Source organism: Carassius gibelio, chromosome B16 (assembly GCF_023724105.1).
Source record: "Carassius gibelio isolate Cgi1373 ecotype wild population from Czech Republic chromosome B16, carGib1.2-hapl.c, whole genome shotgun sequence".
NCBI lineage: Eukaryota > Metazoa > Chordata > Actinopteri > Cypriniformes > Cyprinidae > Carassius > Carassius gibelio.
The window spans coordinates 25,993,437-26,011,969 of NC_068411.1; the positions used below are offsets into that span (position 1 = coordinate 25,993,437).

The following is an 18,533-nucleotide window of genomic DNA, read 5'->3' on the forward strand; positions in this document are numbered from 1 at the left end:
GTGCTTGCTTTGCCTGGCATTATCATAGAAACACATATGATGGCTTGTTGGAAAGGTGGGGTTGTGCTGAATCCAGCAATACCAAATATGTAAATATATGATAAAAGAGAAGTGTTCTGTCACTCAATGTATGATGTGTCCAAAATGAATGAAAATGGAACACTGACATAATTGAGTCCAAACCCATTCATTATCAGTGGTGAGAAGAATGTTGAGAAATTCAAATATAAGAGACATCAAAAAATATTTAATATGGCACCTTGTACTATATGGAAATCGAAAGATAACACCTTACCATAGCACAAACAGGAGACCAGGAGTTTGAACTTTTTAATAAAACTATAACTTAACTTCACACAACACAACTTAAATTATTAATATGTAAATATATAATAAAAGAGAAGTGTTCTGTCACTCAATTAGCCCTTTCACACATACAGAAATTTCCGGAAAATTACCGGTAAATTGTCATAAAGAGATCATGTGTGAACAGAATCTTTTCAAAAATACCGGTAAATTCGTTAAGGCAATTTAACGGTGTGAGAAGTTGTAACATTACCAGTACATTTCCGGAATTCTGCTGTGTGTGAACGCAGAAGGAAAATTACCGGTATAAGCACGTACGAGTTCAGAACGTGGTGACGTATGACGCCTATTCAGGGCCAACCATAACAATCAGACGCAGGAGGTGACGCATTCACTCCGCATTTGTTTACCAAAATAAAAGAAATGTCATCCAACTGGAGTGACAGTGAAATTAAAGCGCTTCTATTTATCCGTGCGGATGAAGAAATTTGTCGTAATCTTAGAGGAACTGTTAGTGATACAGTAACATATGATAAAATGACTAACCGTCTCCGAGAGCAAGGCATCCACAGGACAAAAAGTCAGGTCATCAGTAAATTGAAAACATTACGCCTTAAATATATGAAAATTAACGATCATCATAAACAAAGTGGCAATGGAAGAATAATTTGGATGTATCATGAGTTTTGCCAATCCATTTGGGGATCCAGTCATAACGCAAATCCCGTTGCTCTGACTGGTAGTTTGAATTTTGAGGGACCCCAATCTGGCGTTGCTAAGGACGCGTGTGATGGCAGCACATCAAGTCAGTCGGTTGACACAGAGGCACCAACTTGTAATGCAGAACTAACGGATGAGGTTACAGGTGGGTGAACTAATTCATTGTTTACATGATAAATGTGTTATAACAAATAGCCTATATTCGTTTCGGTTTTTTTTTTTTTTTTTGGTAAATGAAAAGGTTATTTACGTTTTTATATGTTTGCACTAGTTAACAGGAACTAATAATGAACAATACTTTTAATATATTTATTTCACATCCATACCTTTTGCATACGGTCAGCCAAAAAAAGTGACTTTCCCGTCACCCTCTCTTCCTAATCAATCCAAAGGTGAACAGATGATATATAATATATTTCTACTTCCGCCATGTGCCGCCATTAATGCAAATAATAATAATAATAATAATAATAATAAATAAATAAAAACAATAGGCATTCAAAATAATGAAACTGTGCCTGGATCTTACAATTTTTATTGATCATGTATTTTTAGGTTTCACTCAGCCACCAAGGAAGAAGTCAAAAAAAAAAAAAAAAAAGATCACATGATTGACTCCATAGCTACAGTGCTACAAACTATGGAAACACCATTCAGAGAGCAAGAAGCACTCCGTATACAGGAGCAAAGAGAGTATGAAGAAAGGTTGCACAAAGAGGCAAAGGAATAGCAGAAGGAGGAAAGGGCAAGCATGATGGCGATGTGGAAGGAAATGATGGAGTTCCAAGGAAACCCCTTAAAGGACATTATGACGCGCCCACCCCCAACAACGTCTCTTCCTCTGAATCCACATTACCAACAACATAATCATCACAGCCAACACTTCTCTTTTCCAAGCCCTAGCACTAGCTACATGGCACCATACCACCCACCAGATCAAGATGCAGAGGCCTCACTCCATCCTCAATTCAAGTCTTCGTTCTTAGAAGATCTGCAAGACTAGACTAAAATAAAATAAAACAGTTCACTTCAAATTTTAGAAAAAATATGCTTTAATTGTACATGTTAGGAATTACAAGTGTTAGTGTTCCTGGTGTTTTTGCAAACCAAGTGTATTCTGTGCACTACGATAAGTATTTGTTCATATTAATAAGTATACATGTTAATATTTTGTTTTGATAATATTTAAATGTACATTAATACATTAATAAAATGTTATGTTTTATGCCTTGACCCTAGTTAATACAATTTTAAGGCAAAACTAAACTGTCCCCTTAAGAAATTCCCCTGAAAAGGAAGTTGTTATCAAATGGAAAAATGTACAGTCATATTTATATTTCATTCATCATTTACTCACCCTCATGTAATTGTAAACCTGCATGAAGTTCTTCCTTCTGCTGAACCAAAGTAAGCTATTTTGAATAATGTTGGTAACCAAACAGCTGTTGGGCACCTTTGACTTCCATAATATATTTTTCTTGCTACAGAAGTAGAAAGAAGAACTTCATGCAGGTTTACAATTACATGACGTTGAGTAAATAGTTTTTGGGTTAACTATTCCTTTAACTCATCAATGTTGCCAATGCCCTCCGAACTGCTTGCACGTCATAAGTTACTCTGTTGTTCTCTCGGTCAGTAACAAGCTACAACTATATCAGACACGATATTTATGTCGACATCATTGCGCTTCAGTAAACATCTCCAGCGACCTTTGAGGCGACCGAAGGCATTTTCTACGACCATTCGAGCTGAACTCAAGCAGAAATTGTAGTGAGACTGGTTGAGTGTCAGATTTTGGTGATTTGGGAACCCTTTCATTAGCCATTTTTTAAGGGGGTATGTCGCATCTCCAATAAGATGGATGGGAACCTCCACTCCATTCACCACCATAGATTTCTGTAAAAAAAATGAATGTGTGATTATTTCAAAATAAGTGGCATTTCAAAAACTCTTTTGCTGCTTTTTGGAAACTTGAAAATACTTTGCATGGTAATAGTTTTTGTTAACTTTTCTTACTATTATCCTAAAATTCTCAATATTAACTATTTGCTTATTAACATGTATATTAGCTGTTTATTAATGCTTAGAGCACATATAAATGCCTTATTCTGTATGACCATATTCTGCTTCACTTAGTCCTACCAAATACCTAAACTTAACAACTACTTTAATAACTATTAATAAGCAGCAAATTAGGAGTTTAATGATGCAAAACTTGAAGTTAATAGTGACAATTAGACCCTAAACTAAAGTGTGACTTAGTTTCTTAATAATGTTAAAAAAGGTGTACCTCACGAGGAAACAAATACCCATCCTGGGCCTTGGCCATTTGGTATATGGGAGAGTTGGCTAGCACTCTTGCATCATGAGTTCGACCAGGCCAACCCACATACACATCCGTAAAGCTGAAAAAACAAAACAAGAATTTGTATTATCTCAATATAAATTACATTTTAGAATGAAGACATTAAATAAATCACAAATTTATATGCATATGCATACACTTAATGATAAAAGCTAGATAAATATAACACTGTAAAAATATAGCTTCTGTAGCACATAACTAGAACAAGTTCAAACAATATCAACATTTTTCAATTCAATTCAAGTTTATTTGTATAGCGCTTTTTACAAAACAAATCGTTACAAAGCAACTTTACAGAAAATTATGTTTCTACAATATTTAGTAGTAGCTAGTAGTTTGTGCACATTTGACAGGATTTTAGAAAAAAAATAAAAATAATAATAATACAAGACGTAGTCAGCTAGACGATGAACTATCAATATTATTAATTAAGTTATTATATGATTCAGTCACACATTTAGCAATTATTCTTAGTTCTGTTTGTTGATTCAGGGTTAGCATCATCTGAGGTCCTCTGAGGGTCAGCATCATCGCTTCTCAGGTGTTCTGGATCCAGACTGGAGCTTGTGTAAATCCTAGTGCCGAAACATAGAAACAAAATACAGACATCATTAGCATAGCTGCTGATCCAACAAAGTAAAATGAGTTTAACCCAAGCTAATGAATAAAAAAGCACCTTTGATCAGATGCAACTACACTCACAATTTAAAAGATACATTATTCGAATGCTTGGCGAAAGAGATGTGTTTTTAATCTAGATTTAAACAGAGAGAGTGTGTCTGAACCCCGAACATTATCATGAAGGTTATTCCAGAGTTTGGGAGCCAAATGTGAGAAAGCTCTACCTCCTTTAGAGGACTTTGCTATCCTAGGAACGACCAAAAGTCCAGCGTTTTGTGACCTTAAGGAGCGTGATGGGTTGTAACGTGGTAGAAGGCTAGTTAGGTACGCTGGAGCTAAACCATTTAGGGCCTTATAGGTAAGTAATGATAATTTGTAACTGATACGGAACTTAATAGGTAGCCAGTGCAGAGACTGTAAAATTGGGGTAATATGATCATATTTTCTTGACCTCGTAAGGACTCTAGCTGCTGCATTTTGGACGACCTGTAGCTTGTTTATTGACGAAGCAGGACAACCACCTAGAAGTGCATTACAATAGTCCAGTCTAGAGGTCATGAATGCATGAACTAGCTTTTCTGCATCAGAAACAGATAACATGTTTCGTAGCTTGGCAATGTTTCTAAGATGGAAGAATGCAGTTTTTGTAACATTGGAAATATGATTTTCAAAAGACAAATTGCTGTCTAATATAACACCCAGATTTCTGACTGTAGAGGAAGTAACAGTACATCCATCTAGTTGCAGATTGTAATCTACAAGATTCTGTGTAGTGTTTTTTGGTCCAATAATTAGTATCTCCGTCTTATCCGAATTTAATTGGAGAAAATTATTTGTCATCCAATCTTTTCCATTTTTAACACACTCTGTTAGCTTAGATAATTGGGAAGTTTCATCTGGTCTCGTTGAGATATATAGCCGAGTATCATCAGCATAACAGTGGAAGCTAATTCCGTATTTTCTAATAATATTACCAAGGGGCAACATGTATATTGAAAATAGAAGGGGACCTAGGACGGATCCTTGTGGCACTCCATATTTTACTGATGATAAATGAGATGACTCCCCATCTCATACTACATTTCATCTAGTAGAAGGCTGAATTGGACTAAAACCTACAGTTACTTAGATTTATTAGACCACCTTCATAAGAAAAGCAAATATTTTAGGAATCTGTGAAAAAATTATTTAAAACTAAAAAAAAAAAAAATAGTCATTTATTAGGCAAAAAAAAGAAAAAAAGAAACTGAAACAACTAAATAATGTTTTATAGTATAGTATTTTTATTATTAACCATTACAGAAACTTAAAAATGATTTTGGTAATAAATGTGTTAAGCACTGTGCATTTAAGCCTTTGAGGTTTTTTTTTATATCTCTTACCATACATTGTGATCCACAAAGGCCTGCAACACAATAGAGTGCCATCCTTTACGGTTGCAGTAAGCCTGGTCCTCATGAAGTTTTATTATTGGTATGTGGCATCCATCAATGGCACCTGCACACATCTTGTAGCCACGGGCAACAAAACCATCAATGGTTTTTTGGAGATGCTGGCCTTGAGGCATGCATATAAACCGCTTGCAAAGGGTCGCCTTCAGAGCATATGTTACCTACGGTGGTGAAGTTAGTTTAACTTTAGTCATTCAGTTTCATAATAAAATAAAATTATAATTAAAATAAATTATGTTTGGGTGAACTCCTTTCAACTACCCTTACGGAAATTAACCATGGTTTTGTTATCTTGTGTGTGTGTGTGTGTGTGTGTGTGTGTTATTCATTATATTTGTATAGTTCTACCACAAATTTAACTTTTTTTGCTTTTATTTTGGGGTCACATGGTTTAACAACAACAACAAATAACGTAATTAAATCTTATTAGCAATAATAATAATAATAATTGTTGTTGTTATTATTACTATTTTTCTGTTGTTATTATTATTGATTATATGTTACCTGACGAACAAGCATGCAGACTGTTGATATTCCAAGGCCAAATAAACAGGATATGGTCCTGTATTCACTTGGGGTAGCGTACCACCACAACACAACTGCGAGTCTCAGTCGGGGTTCCAGCGGTTTTCGCCAGCCGGTAGTTTTTCGTAGCAAATAAGAGGGTCTCACAAGCTGCAGCACATACTCAAACGTATCTCTCAACATGCGAAAGTGTTCCGTCCACATATATTCATCAAAATTGTTCAAAACACTTTCCCATGTATACGCGGAATGGCCCATGTCCGTCGCACAGACTTCTGTGTAGCCATATGAGTAAACATAACTGTTTTTTTTTAGCTGCAGGTATCGCCTCTGCCTTCGGATGCAAGCGACAAAATTTTTTCTCCTATAATTAAGTATTTTTGTTTGTAGTCGTCTATCACGTTGTCTCTCTGTCAAAAGCAGCTGCATAAATGCGAAAGTTTGTAACAAAAATGAAACCAACAACAGAAACATTGACCGCGTATTACCCTCCATGTTTACAAATAACCTTACAAGCACAGCTGTTTAGAGACTAATGACGTCACATAATTTACCGGTATTTTTGAATGGTGTGAATGGTGCTTTTCCGGAAAAAGACGGAATGTCGTTGACTGTGTGAACAACGCATTTTTGAATTTACCTGTAAAGTCGTTCCGGTAATCTTACAGAAATTTACTGGTATTGCTGTGTGAAAGAGGCTAATGTATGAGGTGGCCAAAATGAAAGAATACTGGACAAAATAGCCTCAAGTCCAAATCACATTATCAGTGGTGAGAAGAATGTTGACAAATTCATGGTTACTGCAAAGTAACTTACATTAGGTAAGTGCTGATCTATATTTATGATACATTTACTAATAATACATTTCATAAGGCACAGTATACTATACAATTCATATGAACCACAGATCCAATTGAATCAGGTTAACATTGGAATGGAACACCTTTATTAAAATATCGTCACTGACAGGCAGAATCCTCGCATGTCCAAATTTTGTCTATTTCATATTTTTTCACAATTCAATGCTATTGGTCAAACCCCACGTGGTAAACAATCTAAAGTGTTGAAAATAGATTGAGAGCAAATCTCTTAACTCCATTGGACACTTCAACTGTCTGAGAATCCTCGTAACGCCACCTCTTCTTCACTCCACGGCAGGAGGTTCCACGGCATTTTGTGTCCTCAGGATTTAAAGTCGCAACGATTGAGAAATCCTCATCGAGCAACACATAAAGCAAGCCTTAACTCAGATTTTATCTATTTTAAACTATGATATCAGTTATTGATGTATTTTAAATGTCTACTTATTACTAGGCAAGGCAAGGCAAGTTTATTTATATAGCACATTTCATACACAATGGTAATTCAAAGTGCTTTACATAAAATAAAGTAAAATAATCATGAAGAAAAATAATAAAAATAAAGACAAGCAATTTTAAAACTTTTAAAATTATGAAAAAAACTACTTAACTAAAATGAATTTAAAAACAGTTAGAAAATGATTTTACATAAAAAAAAGTGAAAATATAGTGCAATCAGTTCGGACATTGCACAGTGCTCATTTAATAAATGCACAGCTAAACAGATGAGTTTTGAGTCTAGATTTAAATGTGACTAGTGTTTTAGCACATCTGATCTCTTCTGGAAGCTGATTCCAACTGCGGGTGGCATAGTAACTAAAGGAGGACTCCCCTTGTTTTGTGTGAACCCTTGGTATTTCTAACTGACTTGATCCTAGTGATCTGAGTGCTCTGTTAGGTTTATATTCAGTGAACATATCTGCAATATGTTTCGGTCCTAGGTCATTTAGTGACTTATATACGAGTAAAAGTACTTTAAAATCAATCCTAAATGTAACTGGAAGCCAGTGTAAGGACCTGAGGACTGGTGTGATATGCTCAGATTTTCTGGTTCTAGTCAGAATCCTGGCAGCAGGGTTCTGGATGAGCTGCAGCTGTCTAATGGTCTTTTTGGGAAGGCCAGTGAGGAGCCCATTACAATAGTCCACCCTGCTGGTGATAAAGGCATGAACAAGTTTCTCCATGTCTTGGCTGGAAACAAAACCTCTAATTCTTGCAATGTTTTTGAGATGATAGTATGCTGATTTAGCTACTGCTTTGACATGACTACTGAAACTCAGACCGGTCTCCAGAATCACACCAAGATTCCTGACATGATTTTTAGTTGTTTGACCCCTAGAGTCAAGGTATGCATTCACCTTGAACACTTCATGTTTGTTTCCAAATGCAATGACTTCAGTTTTTTCCTTGTTTAGCTGAAGAAAGCTCTGGCACATCCAACTATTAATTTTATCAATGCATTGGCAGAGGGAGTCAATAGGCGGATCTTTTGTGACGTCATTGTTTATGTTTGTCGCGTTGCATCATGGGAATCGTGTGGCAGGAAACACCGCTAGATACCTGTAATTTGATTGTTTTGCACGTTTGGAGGAGGATTTAGAGAAGAGGATGGTTCACTCTTGCTGTGTGGTCGATTGTACGGTTAGTTGGGGGCCTGATAAAAAGTTTTTTCGAATTCCCTCCGAAAAGGATAGCGAAAAATGAAAGAAATGGTTGCTTGCAATTAGGCGATTGAACCTGGACGTTCCGAAGAAAGCCTGCAGCTTCTGAACGAGTTTGTGAGGCACATTTTGTTCATGGTAAGTCTTAGTGACTATGTATTTATAGAAGATTGAATAAAAATAAATAAAACTGAGTCAAATCAACCGAGTCATATGTTTTCGCTTTCTGATTCAGGTGTCCCAAACCGCAATCCACAGCACCCAGACTATGTTCCTCACATCATTCTGTAGCTGTGCTTTGCTGCAAGCCTCACTAGTACATGCAGCATTTGTAAGTCCTATACTGACAGCTGCTTCTACTTTAAACATTAAAGCTGCTACACGACTGCATGTTTCTCCAAGACTGGATTTGAAAGAAGGAGAAATGTGTAAGCTGTGATATACAATTTTTCACCATTAGTACAGACGCCATTGAAAGTCTCACACTGAAAACAATTGAATTGGTACAACAGTCACTACATTTTCAGTAAATAAATAATTAAATAAGAACACTGATCAATGAAGACTTACCCGGATTTGCAGTCGCAGTGAGCAGTGATTATTTCGCCGTTCTCTTTGTCGAACACCCACGAGAGATGCAAATCATGCTGTGACTCTGCTTGGCCAGGTCTAACCTCTGCTTTTAGCACGATCACTGCTTTCTGCTTGGCAGAAAAGACTGGCCCAACTGTTCAAGAAACAAAATAATCATAGGCCTTCAGACTTTTGAAAGCCTTTAATCTTTCATGAGTAAAGGGTCCAGGGGTTTCTAATAAATAAGAATAAATGTCTCCCCAGCAGATTCGTGGCCAAGACACGGGCGAGTCGGACCAACATTTTTGTCATCCCAGATCTCATATGGGCTTTGAATAGCTTCGATTTTGTCACCAATACAAATTTTGAGCTTCTCTCCAAACCTCCTCCGGTCTTCAGATGTTAAAGTGCTTATATATTGAGGATTTTGCCCGCTAAAGGCCCGTTCACACCAAGCACGATAACTATAAAGATAACGATAAAGATATAGTTCTAAAAATCGTTCTCAATATTAAAGAATAGCAGAGTCCACACCATAACTATAACGATAAAGAAACGATATCGTTGGAATCACTTTCAGAACGATTTTTCCACCTGATGAACGATAAAACATTGCCAACCAATCAGAATCAATCCTGCTGTAATGAGCTCGAGAATTTAAAGCAGCAGACGTGCCGCGTCCGCTTCAAATACACAGACAATATCGTTCGCTGGTGTGGACGCTAATATCGTTATCTTTATAGTTATCTTTATAGTTATCGTGCTTGGTGTGAACGGGCCTTAACTCACTTGAAAGTGCTCGTTGCGTCTTTACAGCCTGCCATACTGTTTGTTTTGTTGCCACACAACCACTCGCGTATGCGTACAAAGATGTCATCAAAGATCCTCCTATTGGGCTGTAGTAATTTGGAGATATGGCTAGGTAAATCTGGGTATCATCAGCATATCTGTGATAGGCAATTTGGTTCTTTCTCATTATTTGACTTAGTGGAAGCATACACAGGCTAAACAAGAGCGGTGCAAGAATTGACCCTTGTGGCACTCCACATGTCATGGACGTCCACTTAGACTTATGCTCTAATAGACTCACATAATAGCCTCTCCCTTCTAAGTATGACCTGAACCATTTGAGTACCATCCCAGAAAGCCCAACCCAGTTTTCCAGTCTCAGTAGAAGTATGTTATGATCGATAGTACTAGGGTTATTATTACTAGGCTTATTATACATGTGCATTGAAGTTTTAAAATGTATCTAATTTCTAATTCTACTTGTATTGAATTAAATGTTTTGGATACCAGCATTAAATTATTGTTTTTATTATTATTTTACTGACTCAAAGTTGGCACTGTGCATGTAAAATGCCCCAAGTAGGCTAACAGGTTTTATTTATGGGAGAAAAAAGGTCTGTCTACTGGCGCCAAGTAAGCCTATCTTTGCATAACTCTTTTTCATTTCTTACAATAACGAATGAAAATCGTTAGGTTAGATACATTTGAGTAGGCTTGTTTTGTTAAAAATCCATAGCTGTAATGCTTCGGTAATGCTCCACACAGCTGTAATGCTCCACACAGCTCACGCTGAAAAGCGACGCAGTGCCTTACTCGGAGACTGGCCCATTCTCTCTTGCACGGCTGCTTCGCTAGCATCATCGGATGCCTATCAGAATCCGGGAGTTAAGACCGCAGTTTGAGCCAGTGGCTTGAATTGATATGGCTCAGGCCCTGGCCCTGTGTCCTCAGACACCTCGACATCCTCCACTTCAGGTGAAGGTGGGGGAGAAAAGTCCTCTACTTCAAATGAACGCTCTGTAGCAAAACTACTTGCGTCACTAGAGTCACTCTCCATTTTAGCGACTCTAACAGCAGCTGTCAATTAATCTGTCACTGAGGGTCTCAGGTTCACGCCCCACCGGCTCAGCCCTGCCCTTGGTTTGTCCCCTCTATCTCCGCTGTGCTCTGCCCACTTTTCAGCATTTTTCAAATATTGCCAGTAGGTGGAGTCAGGCTCTGACCAGGGGTTTAGTTACCCCTTAAAGCCTTATCTCTTGTCAAAAGGCCCGACACGACCGCAGACTTTGATGAACACCAGTGTTGTTACTGTAATAATATTACTTTTTTCAGTAACTAGTAGTGTAAGGCATTACTCGTCTGAAAATGGTAATATTATTACAGTTTTCCCAAGCTAGTTACTTGCGTTACATTTGCCAGTAGCACCTTCATCACACACACAAGGCACACAACACAGAGAACAGAAGGGAAGGGAAGGAGGGCGTGAATGGAACAGTGATTGGTCTGGGTTTGGCACGAGGTATCATTTACCATCACTGATTGGTCGACAGCCGGCAGCAGAGCGGCACGCTCAGACAGATGGGGAAAAATGGAAGCGTCAACAATGGCTAGCTCTTTTTCAGAGGAAGGTTCCCAGCAACAGAAAGCTAGTTTCGACGGGTGGAGATTCAGTAATTATTTTGTAGGAGTGCTCCGATCACGATCGGCCGCTCGTTAATGCGCATCTCAGTAAAGCCGGTTCTCTAATCAGCGGTTTATTCCATCAGGTGCGTGAACCATATGTTCATACAACCGTGCCAATAAACGCTGAAAATGAACTGGATTTGCGCATCTTCTCAGTTAATAACGGCTCTGTGTAGTAACAGCTGCTCTATGTGAAATCACGCACCTGATGGAATTAACCGCTGATTAGAGAACAGGTGTACTGACGAGCAGTAATATAAGTGAGTTGTGTAAACAGTGATTTATGTGACTTCAATTATTTCTTATTAAACTGAAATCGAAAAGTAAAAAGTATTTTTTGGAAAAACCACATCCTAGTGTTAGTCTTCATATGCTGATGAATAGTGTTAACACGGATATAGAAAAATAAGGAGTGCAAGAGATTGATTCCTAATGTCAGTTTATTTTTAATTAATACTATAGTAGTTCGGTTCCCTTTACATCTTTAACTACCCGTTAATTTATCAATTGAATGGGTGACCTATCCTCATTAATAGAGCAAACATTTGCCCCCCCTGAGAGAATTGGCAGGAGCCGCCACTGATAAAGACCCTAAAGAACACTCCTCCTTTGTATGTTCTCCCTCCATCTGATGCATCTCAGGCAATCATAGAGTAATTAAGAAAAAAAGATGTAACTAGTAATATAACTAGTAATATAACTAGTTACTTTCTCCAGGGAGTAATAAAGTAAAGTAAGGCATTACTATTTTTGAGAGTAATATGTAATATGTAATATATTACTTTTTTGAGTAACTAGCCCCAACACTGATGAACACTGCTGGCAGCAGCGACGTCTGTGTCTGTATCATTCTTATCAATGAGTGCATAACCTCGTATCTCCCCGCTCCCAAGTCATAAAAATCTCGTATCTCAGATTAAACATGATTTTGTCCCACCCTCTTTGTTTTTTGATGATGGAAGCATAAAGAAGACAACAGCAGCTGCCAAGTGTAAAAGAACCATCAGCATATATCATTGATGGCATGGATCTTCTTCAAATGCTCAATGATTCAGCCTTTCAAACGTTCAATGACCTGGGTGAGTGTGTCTGGAAAAAGATCGCAATTTTAATGGGAAAGGAAGGTCACAGCTGTGTCGTTATAGTTTTTGATAGATATTACCACCAACACTCAATCAAAGATCTTGAAAGACAAAGAAGAGGCACCAAGATGGGCATCCTAGCACCAACCTGGATGAGCTGAGGTGTCAGCAGCAAATCTACCCCCAACAGAAGATGGCTTCCAGCAACATGTGCTGAGAGCCGTGTACCAAACAGTAGTGTGGCGTCACAGCCACCTGGCCAAACCTCTTCTCTGGAACCCAGTTGGTAGAGGATGGAGGCTCAGAGAAGGTGGCTGCATTTAATCTGTGATGTTCCAGAAGGCACCAGCACCTAAAGGAGTTAGAGACCTCACCCACCTCTACTGTAAAGATGGAAACTGCACCAATGCCACCAAATGCCAGTGTCTTTCTGTGGGCTTGACCTGCACAGGGTTTTGCTCTTGCCCTGACTGTCCAAATATGACCCACTTTGTCACTGGTGACAATGTGGATGAGTGGTGTGTTGCAGTTGTAACATCATGGGGGGTTGACCCCAAAATGTTTCAAGAGGGTCTGGCTGCAGGCTTTCACTTGCACTCTCAGACTTGCACACTCAGACATTTGTACTTCCGCTAGTGACATCACTTGCAGTCTTTATTTTTTATTTTGTTTATTTTTTTTATTACTTTTCGTTTGAATTTCCCAACATTTTATAAAGCCAGGTTGTGAAGACAAGAAAAAAGAAACTAAATTACAATGTCACTTGCAATTGCTACTTGAACTCTCCGCTACCTGTGACATCACTTGCAATCAACACAAATCGTGCATGTTGCCAATGGAGACAAGACGCTGTGGTGGTGATTAAATTATTAAAACTAATTTAGTACTATAACGTACAGGGTCCTGCAAGAAAAAGACAAGATCTGCAAATCCATGGCCAGAACACCAGAATATGAACATTTGCATAAAGTCTCTAGCTAAGCATAGAAAAAAAAACACTTAACATGGCTTAATATATTAAGATGCTATTAAAATATCAAATTAAATGTACAGTTCATTAATATAAGGAATATGTATATAGTATTTTCCTCACATACCGCAAAATGTGGCATAATGGACATAGATGAGAAAGGCCAAACTCATGCTTCTCTACTTTATTAAAATACATAACTAATATGTACAGGCAAGCATGTGAGCCCAGAATAAACGAAACACGCAAAGTTTCACATTAAGCATTTTTCCATATAGAATAAACTGTCTACAACTTGTTTATATCACTGTCTTTGTCCATTAACCTACATTATGTGTTTTATTTATAATGATTTTCTATAGGAGGAAAACGTTTAATGTACAATTTAACGCACTGCGTTCTGTACTCGTCTGCTTGCCTGTACGGAGTTGATCCTTTAAAATCACTTAATGCATAATGCCCGTTCATATTTGCTGGTCTGTATATACTTAGAGTCAACAACAAGACATATAGGCTAGCCTAGGCCTACTAAATTGTCTTTATCATCTTAGTCTGTTATTAGGCCACATTAAGCGTTATTGTATGGGAGGACAAAGTTTGCACATTGTGTTCATAGCCATCTGCTTGACTTGCAGTACATTGAATAATAACTTTATATCGAATTTGATCTTTTAATTGAACTTAATGTGTCTGAATACATTATGCCATATTAAGTGTTAGTTTTTTTCTACAGGAGGAAAACGCTTAACGAAAGACTTTGTGCATTGCGTTCATATTCTGCTGTTCTGTGGCCAAGGTCTGTGCTTGTCTTTTTCTTGCAGGACCCTGTACGTTATAGTACTAAATTAGTTTTAATCGTTTAATCACAACCACAGCGTCTCGTCTCCATTGGCAACATGCACGATTTGTGTTGATTGCAAGTGAAGTCACAGGTAGCGGAGAGTGCAAGTAGCGATTGCAATTGACATTGTAATTTAGTTTATTTTTTCTTGTCTTTGCCACATGGCTATGGAGCCAGAAGAGTCTCAATAAAGATAAATGCACACACACTACAGTCACATATGCACACATAGGATTCATACATGCACACACATAATTCATAAATACACACAGGATACACAAATGCACACAAAATTCACAAATGCACACACAAAATTTAAAAAGCACAGAAGATTCACAAATGCATACAAAATTCAGAAATGCACACAAAATTCAGAAATACACACACAATTTAGAAATGCAAACAACATTTACAAATGCACTCAAGATTCACAAATGCACAGGACAAGATTCAGAAATGTATTTCTGATGCACACACACATATATCTTGATTTACAAACTGCTTGCGGTCTGTGAACTTCACTGCATTTGTGTGTGAATTTTGAGACTCCCTTGACTCGGCTCGACACACAAATGCCTTTTTTTAAACAGGGAATGATCTGCAACCAATCAGATATCTCCCTTGTTTTAGCCAATCACAAGAATGGACCCCACGTGGGGGATTGTTTACTTATAAGCCAATCAGCGAACGACTCACTTTCCTCACGCAGCGAACGACTCCCTTTCCTCAGCGAACGACTCACTTACCTCACACAGCCGGCGACTCACTTTGCGCAGCGAACGACTCACTTTCCTCACGAGTCACGCAGCGAACGACTCACTTTCCTCACGAGTCACGCAGCGAACGACTCACTTTCCTCACCCAGCGAGCGACTCACTTTCCTCAGCGAACGATTCACTTTCCTCACGAGTCACGCAGCGAACGACTCACTTTCCTCAGCGAACGATTCACTTTCCTCACCCAGCGAGCGACTCACTTTCCTCACGAGTCACGCAGCGAACGACTCACTTTCCTCACCCAGCGAGCGACTCACTTTCCTCAGCGAACGATTCACTTTCCTCACGAGTCACGCAGCGAACGACTCACTTTCCTCAGCGAACGATTCACTTTCCTCACCCAGCGAGCGACTCACTTTCCTCAGCGAACGATTCACTTTCCTCACGAGTCACGCAGCGAACGACTCACTTCCCTCAGCGAACGATTCACTTTCCTCAAGCAGCGAAGTTGAGCGAACGATTCACTTTCCTCACGCAGCGATCAACTCACTTTCCTAAGCGAACGACAGCCGGAGACCCACTTTTCGCAGCCAGAGAGCCACTTTCCTCTCGCAGCGGACCACTGACTCTCTCTTCATGTAGGGACTGAATATTATAATTAAAGTGACTTCTATATTGCATCCAAAAGAATATTTAGATATATTTAAATATTCAAAAAGGTTTAAACATTTTTTTTTTTTTTTTTTACTTTCATTAAAATATTTCAATAAAATGAAATAATTGCCTATTGCAAATTTATGAATACATGGTTAACTTTTTTTCTGCAGTCACTGGGCTATATGTATTGAGACATTTTTAAATTTATATTTAGTAAAAAATAATAAAAAATAAACCTGAATTGTAATCTAAACATCTGTATTTTCATACAATTTAATACAATTGCTGTGTGAACAGGTTCATGTGATTGGCTTATAAGTAAACAATCCCCCCACATGGGGTGCATTCTTGTGATTGGCTCAAACAAGGGAGATATCTGATTGGTTGCTGATCATTCCTTGTTTAAAAAAAAGCATTTGTGTGTCAAGCCAAGTCAGGGGAGTCTCAAAATTCACACACAAATGCAGTGAAGTTCACAGACCGCAAGCAGTTTGTGAATCAAGATATATGTGTGTGTGCATCAGAAATACATTTCTGAATCTTGTCCTGTGCATTTGTGAATCTTGAGTGCATTTGTAAATGTTGTTTGCATTTCTGAATTGTGTGTGTATTTCTGATTTTTGTGTGCATTTCTGAATTTTGTATGCATTTGTGAATCTTCTGTGCTTTTTAAATTTTGTGTGTGCATTTGTGAATTTTGTGTGCATTTGTGCATCTTGTGTGTGTATTTATGAATCATGTGTGTGCATCTATGAATCCTGTGTGTGCATATGTGAATGTAGTGTGTGCATTTATCTATATTGAGACTCTTCTGGCTCCATACATGGCAACTGTTATAAAATGTTGGGAAATTCAAACAAAAAGTTATCAATAAATAGAACAAAATAAAAAATAAAGACTTCAAGTGGCCTTGCTAGCAGAAGCAGTGTCTGAGAGTGCAAGTGCAAGTCTGCAGCCAGACCCTTCTCCAACGGTTCCCAAAAGCAGTTGATGTTCCAAATGGTTGCTGCTAGAAAATAAACTAAACAGCCTGAGAAGACAGGGCTCATTTCCCCAAAGAGTGTTTGTTTCTTTAGTTAGATTGCCATTTGTTTTATTTAAGACAGTAATTTAAGTTGTATTGTGTGAAGTTAAGTTATAGTTTTATTAAAAAGTTCATTAAGTTAAAACTCCTGGTCTCCTGTTTGTGCTATGGTAAGGTGTTATCTTTCGATTTCAATCTTTGTTTCCATATAGTACAAGGTGCCATATTAAATATTTTTTGATGTCTCTTATATTTGAATTTCTCAACATTCTTCTCACCACTGGTAATGAATGGGTTTGGACTCAATTATGTCAGTGTTCCATTTTCATTCATTTTGGACACATCATACATTGAGTGACAGAACACTTCTCTTTTATCATATATTTACATATTTGGTATTGCTGGATTCAGCACAACCCCACCTTTCCAACAAGCCATCATATGTGTTTCTATGATAATGCCAGGCAAAGCAAGCACAAAGTAAATGAAAACATTCTGCATAGATATTAAATTTGTGCATGTCCGCTTATTTTAGATATGTGTTTACATGTGTCTATTTATTCCATACATCAAGATATTCACATCCAGTCTTTTCTAGTAGTTAAATCAACTTCCTGACTACAAACATGTCAAGTTTCAAAGCTCTCAGAGCTTGTGTGATTGATCTGCATTAGTTTATATGCCTTAACTCCCATACGGACAGGCTATATTTTAGTCCTTTATTGGTTTTGTGGTGTATAACAATATCTGTTAATTTAACAATCTTAGCAGTAAAATATTTTTAGCCAAGAATCCATTTCATATATGGGAGACCTTAGAGATGAAGAAAAACATTGCTGGGTTTAGTTCTACCTCCGGTAGGGGTATCTCGAAAATTCAGGGGCATTGTCACTAGCCTATAAGTAATTTCCCATAGTAGGAAAAGCACAGTGTTTCATGGGCGATCCCTCACCATACTATGTCAATGGGGCAACTTTGGGGGTCTCTAGCACCCCAGGGGTACAACTTGTACCCCTCTGCGAGGTATCCTCTCGCACAGCCTGATAGCCTCTACAAATGTGGTGATTCACATGTTTCTGCAAAATTCTCACTTGGAGATAAAACTCGTCAAAGTTCACCGCAATGTTACGTCTATGGGTTTTTTCGGCCATTTTTTCGCCCGATGTACGAACATCGTACACCCGATCGCTTATAAAAGTCATAGCACGCATCTCCCGAATAGGCCGCACGATTTGACGCCTGTTTCGTTGGTCTGTGACAAAGGCTGCGGGACAAGTTACGCGCCGAAGTTTTGGCGGAAGAAGAAGAATAATAATAAGCACGGAGCATAGTAATAGTGATGCCTTGCCTCCGGCAAGCACCACTAATAAATCAGAAAAAATATACTAACGTCATCACGTAATTCTGCGTCGGCGTACGCAATGCTGTTTATTATGTGGTTTTATAGATTATTTTTTAATTGAAAAAAATATATTTTTTGCGAATAATTTAATAGGCACACACAAAATAACAATAAACTAAAAAAAAGATTAAGCTAATATCGATTTACATTAAATAATACTGAAATTCGTTACTTAGATGCTATATAGGCTACTTTTCCCCGTCTTTTCTATATGTTTATTGTTAATTTGATTTCCTATTTGAGTGTATAAAACTGTTTTTGTTTGTTACACGTTTGCTATTCGATTA

At 37.9% G+C, this 18,533-nt stretch overlaps 1 protein-coding gene across 1 annotated transcript; it reads right to left on the reverse strand.

Moving 5' to 3' along the window:
- Positions 1-2,294: 2,294 nt before the first annotated feature.
- LOC127975491 (uncharacterized) lies at positions 2,295-6,510 on the reverse strand. The gene is made up of 4 exons (XM_052579629.1): positions 5,968-6,510; positions 5,395-5,624; positions 3,317-3,431; positions 2,295-2,922 (listed from the first exon to the last, which is right to left on the reverse strand). Exons 1-4 carry the CDS (start codon positions 6,481-6,483, stop codon positions 2,659-2,661), a joined length of 1,125 nt encoding a protein of 374 aa, XP_052435589.1. The 5' UTR covers positions 6,484-6,510; the 3' UTR covers positions 2,295-2,658.
- Between the last annotated feature and the right edge of the window lie 12,023 nt (positions 6,511-18,533).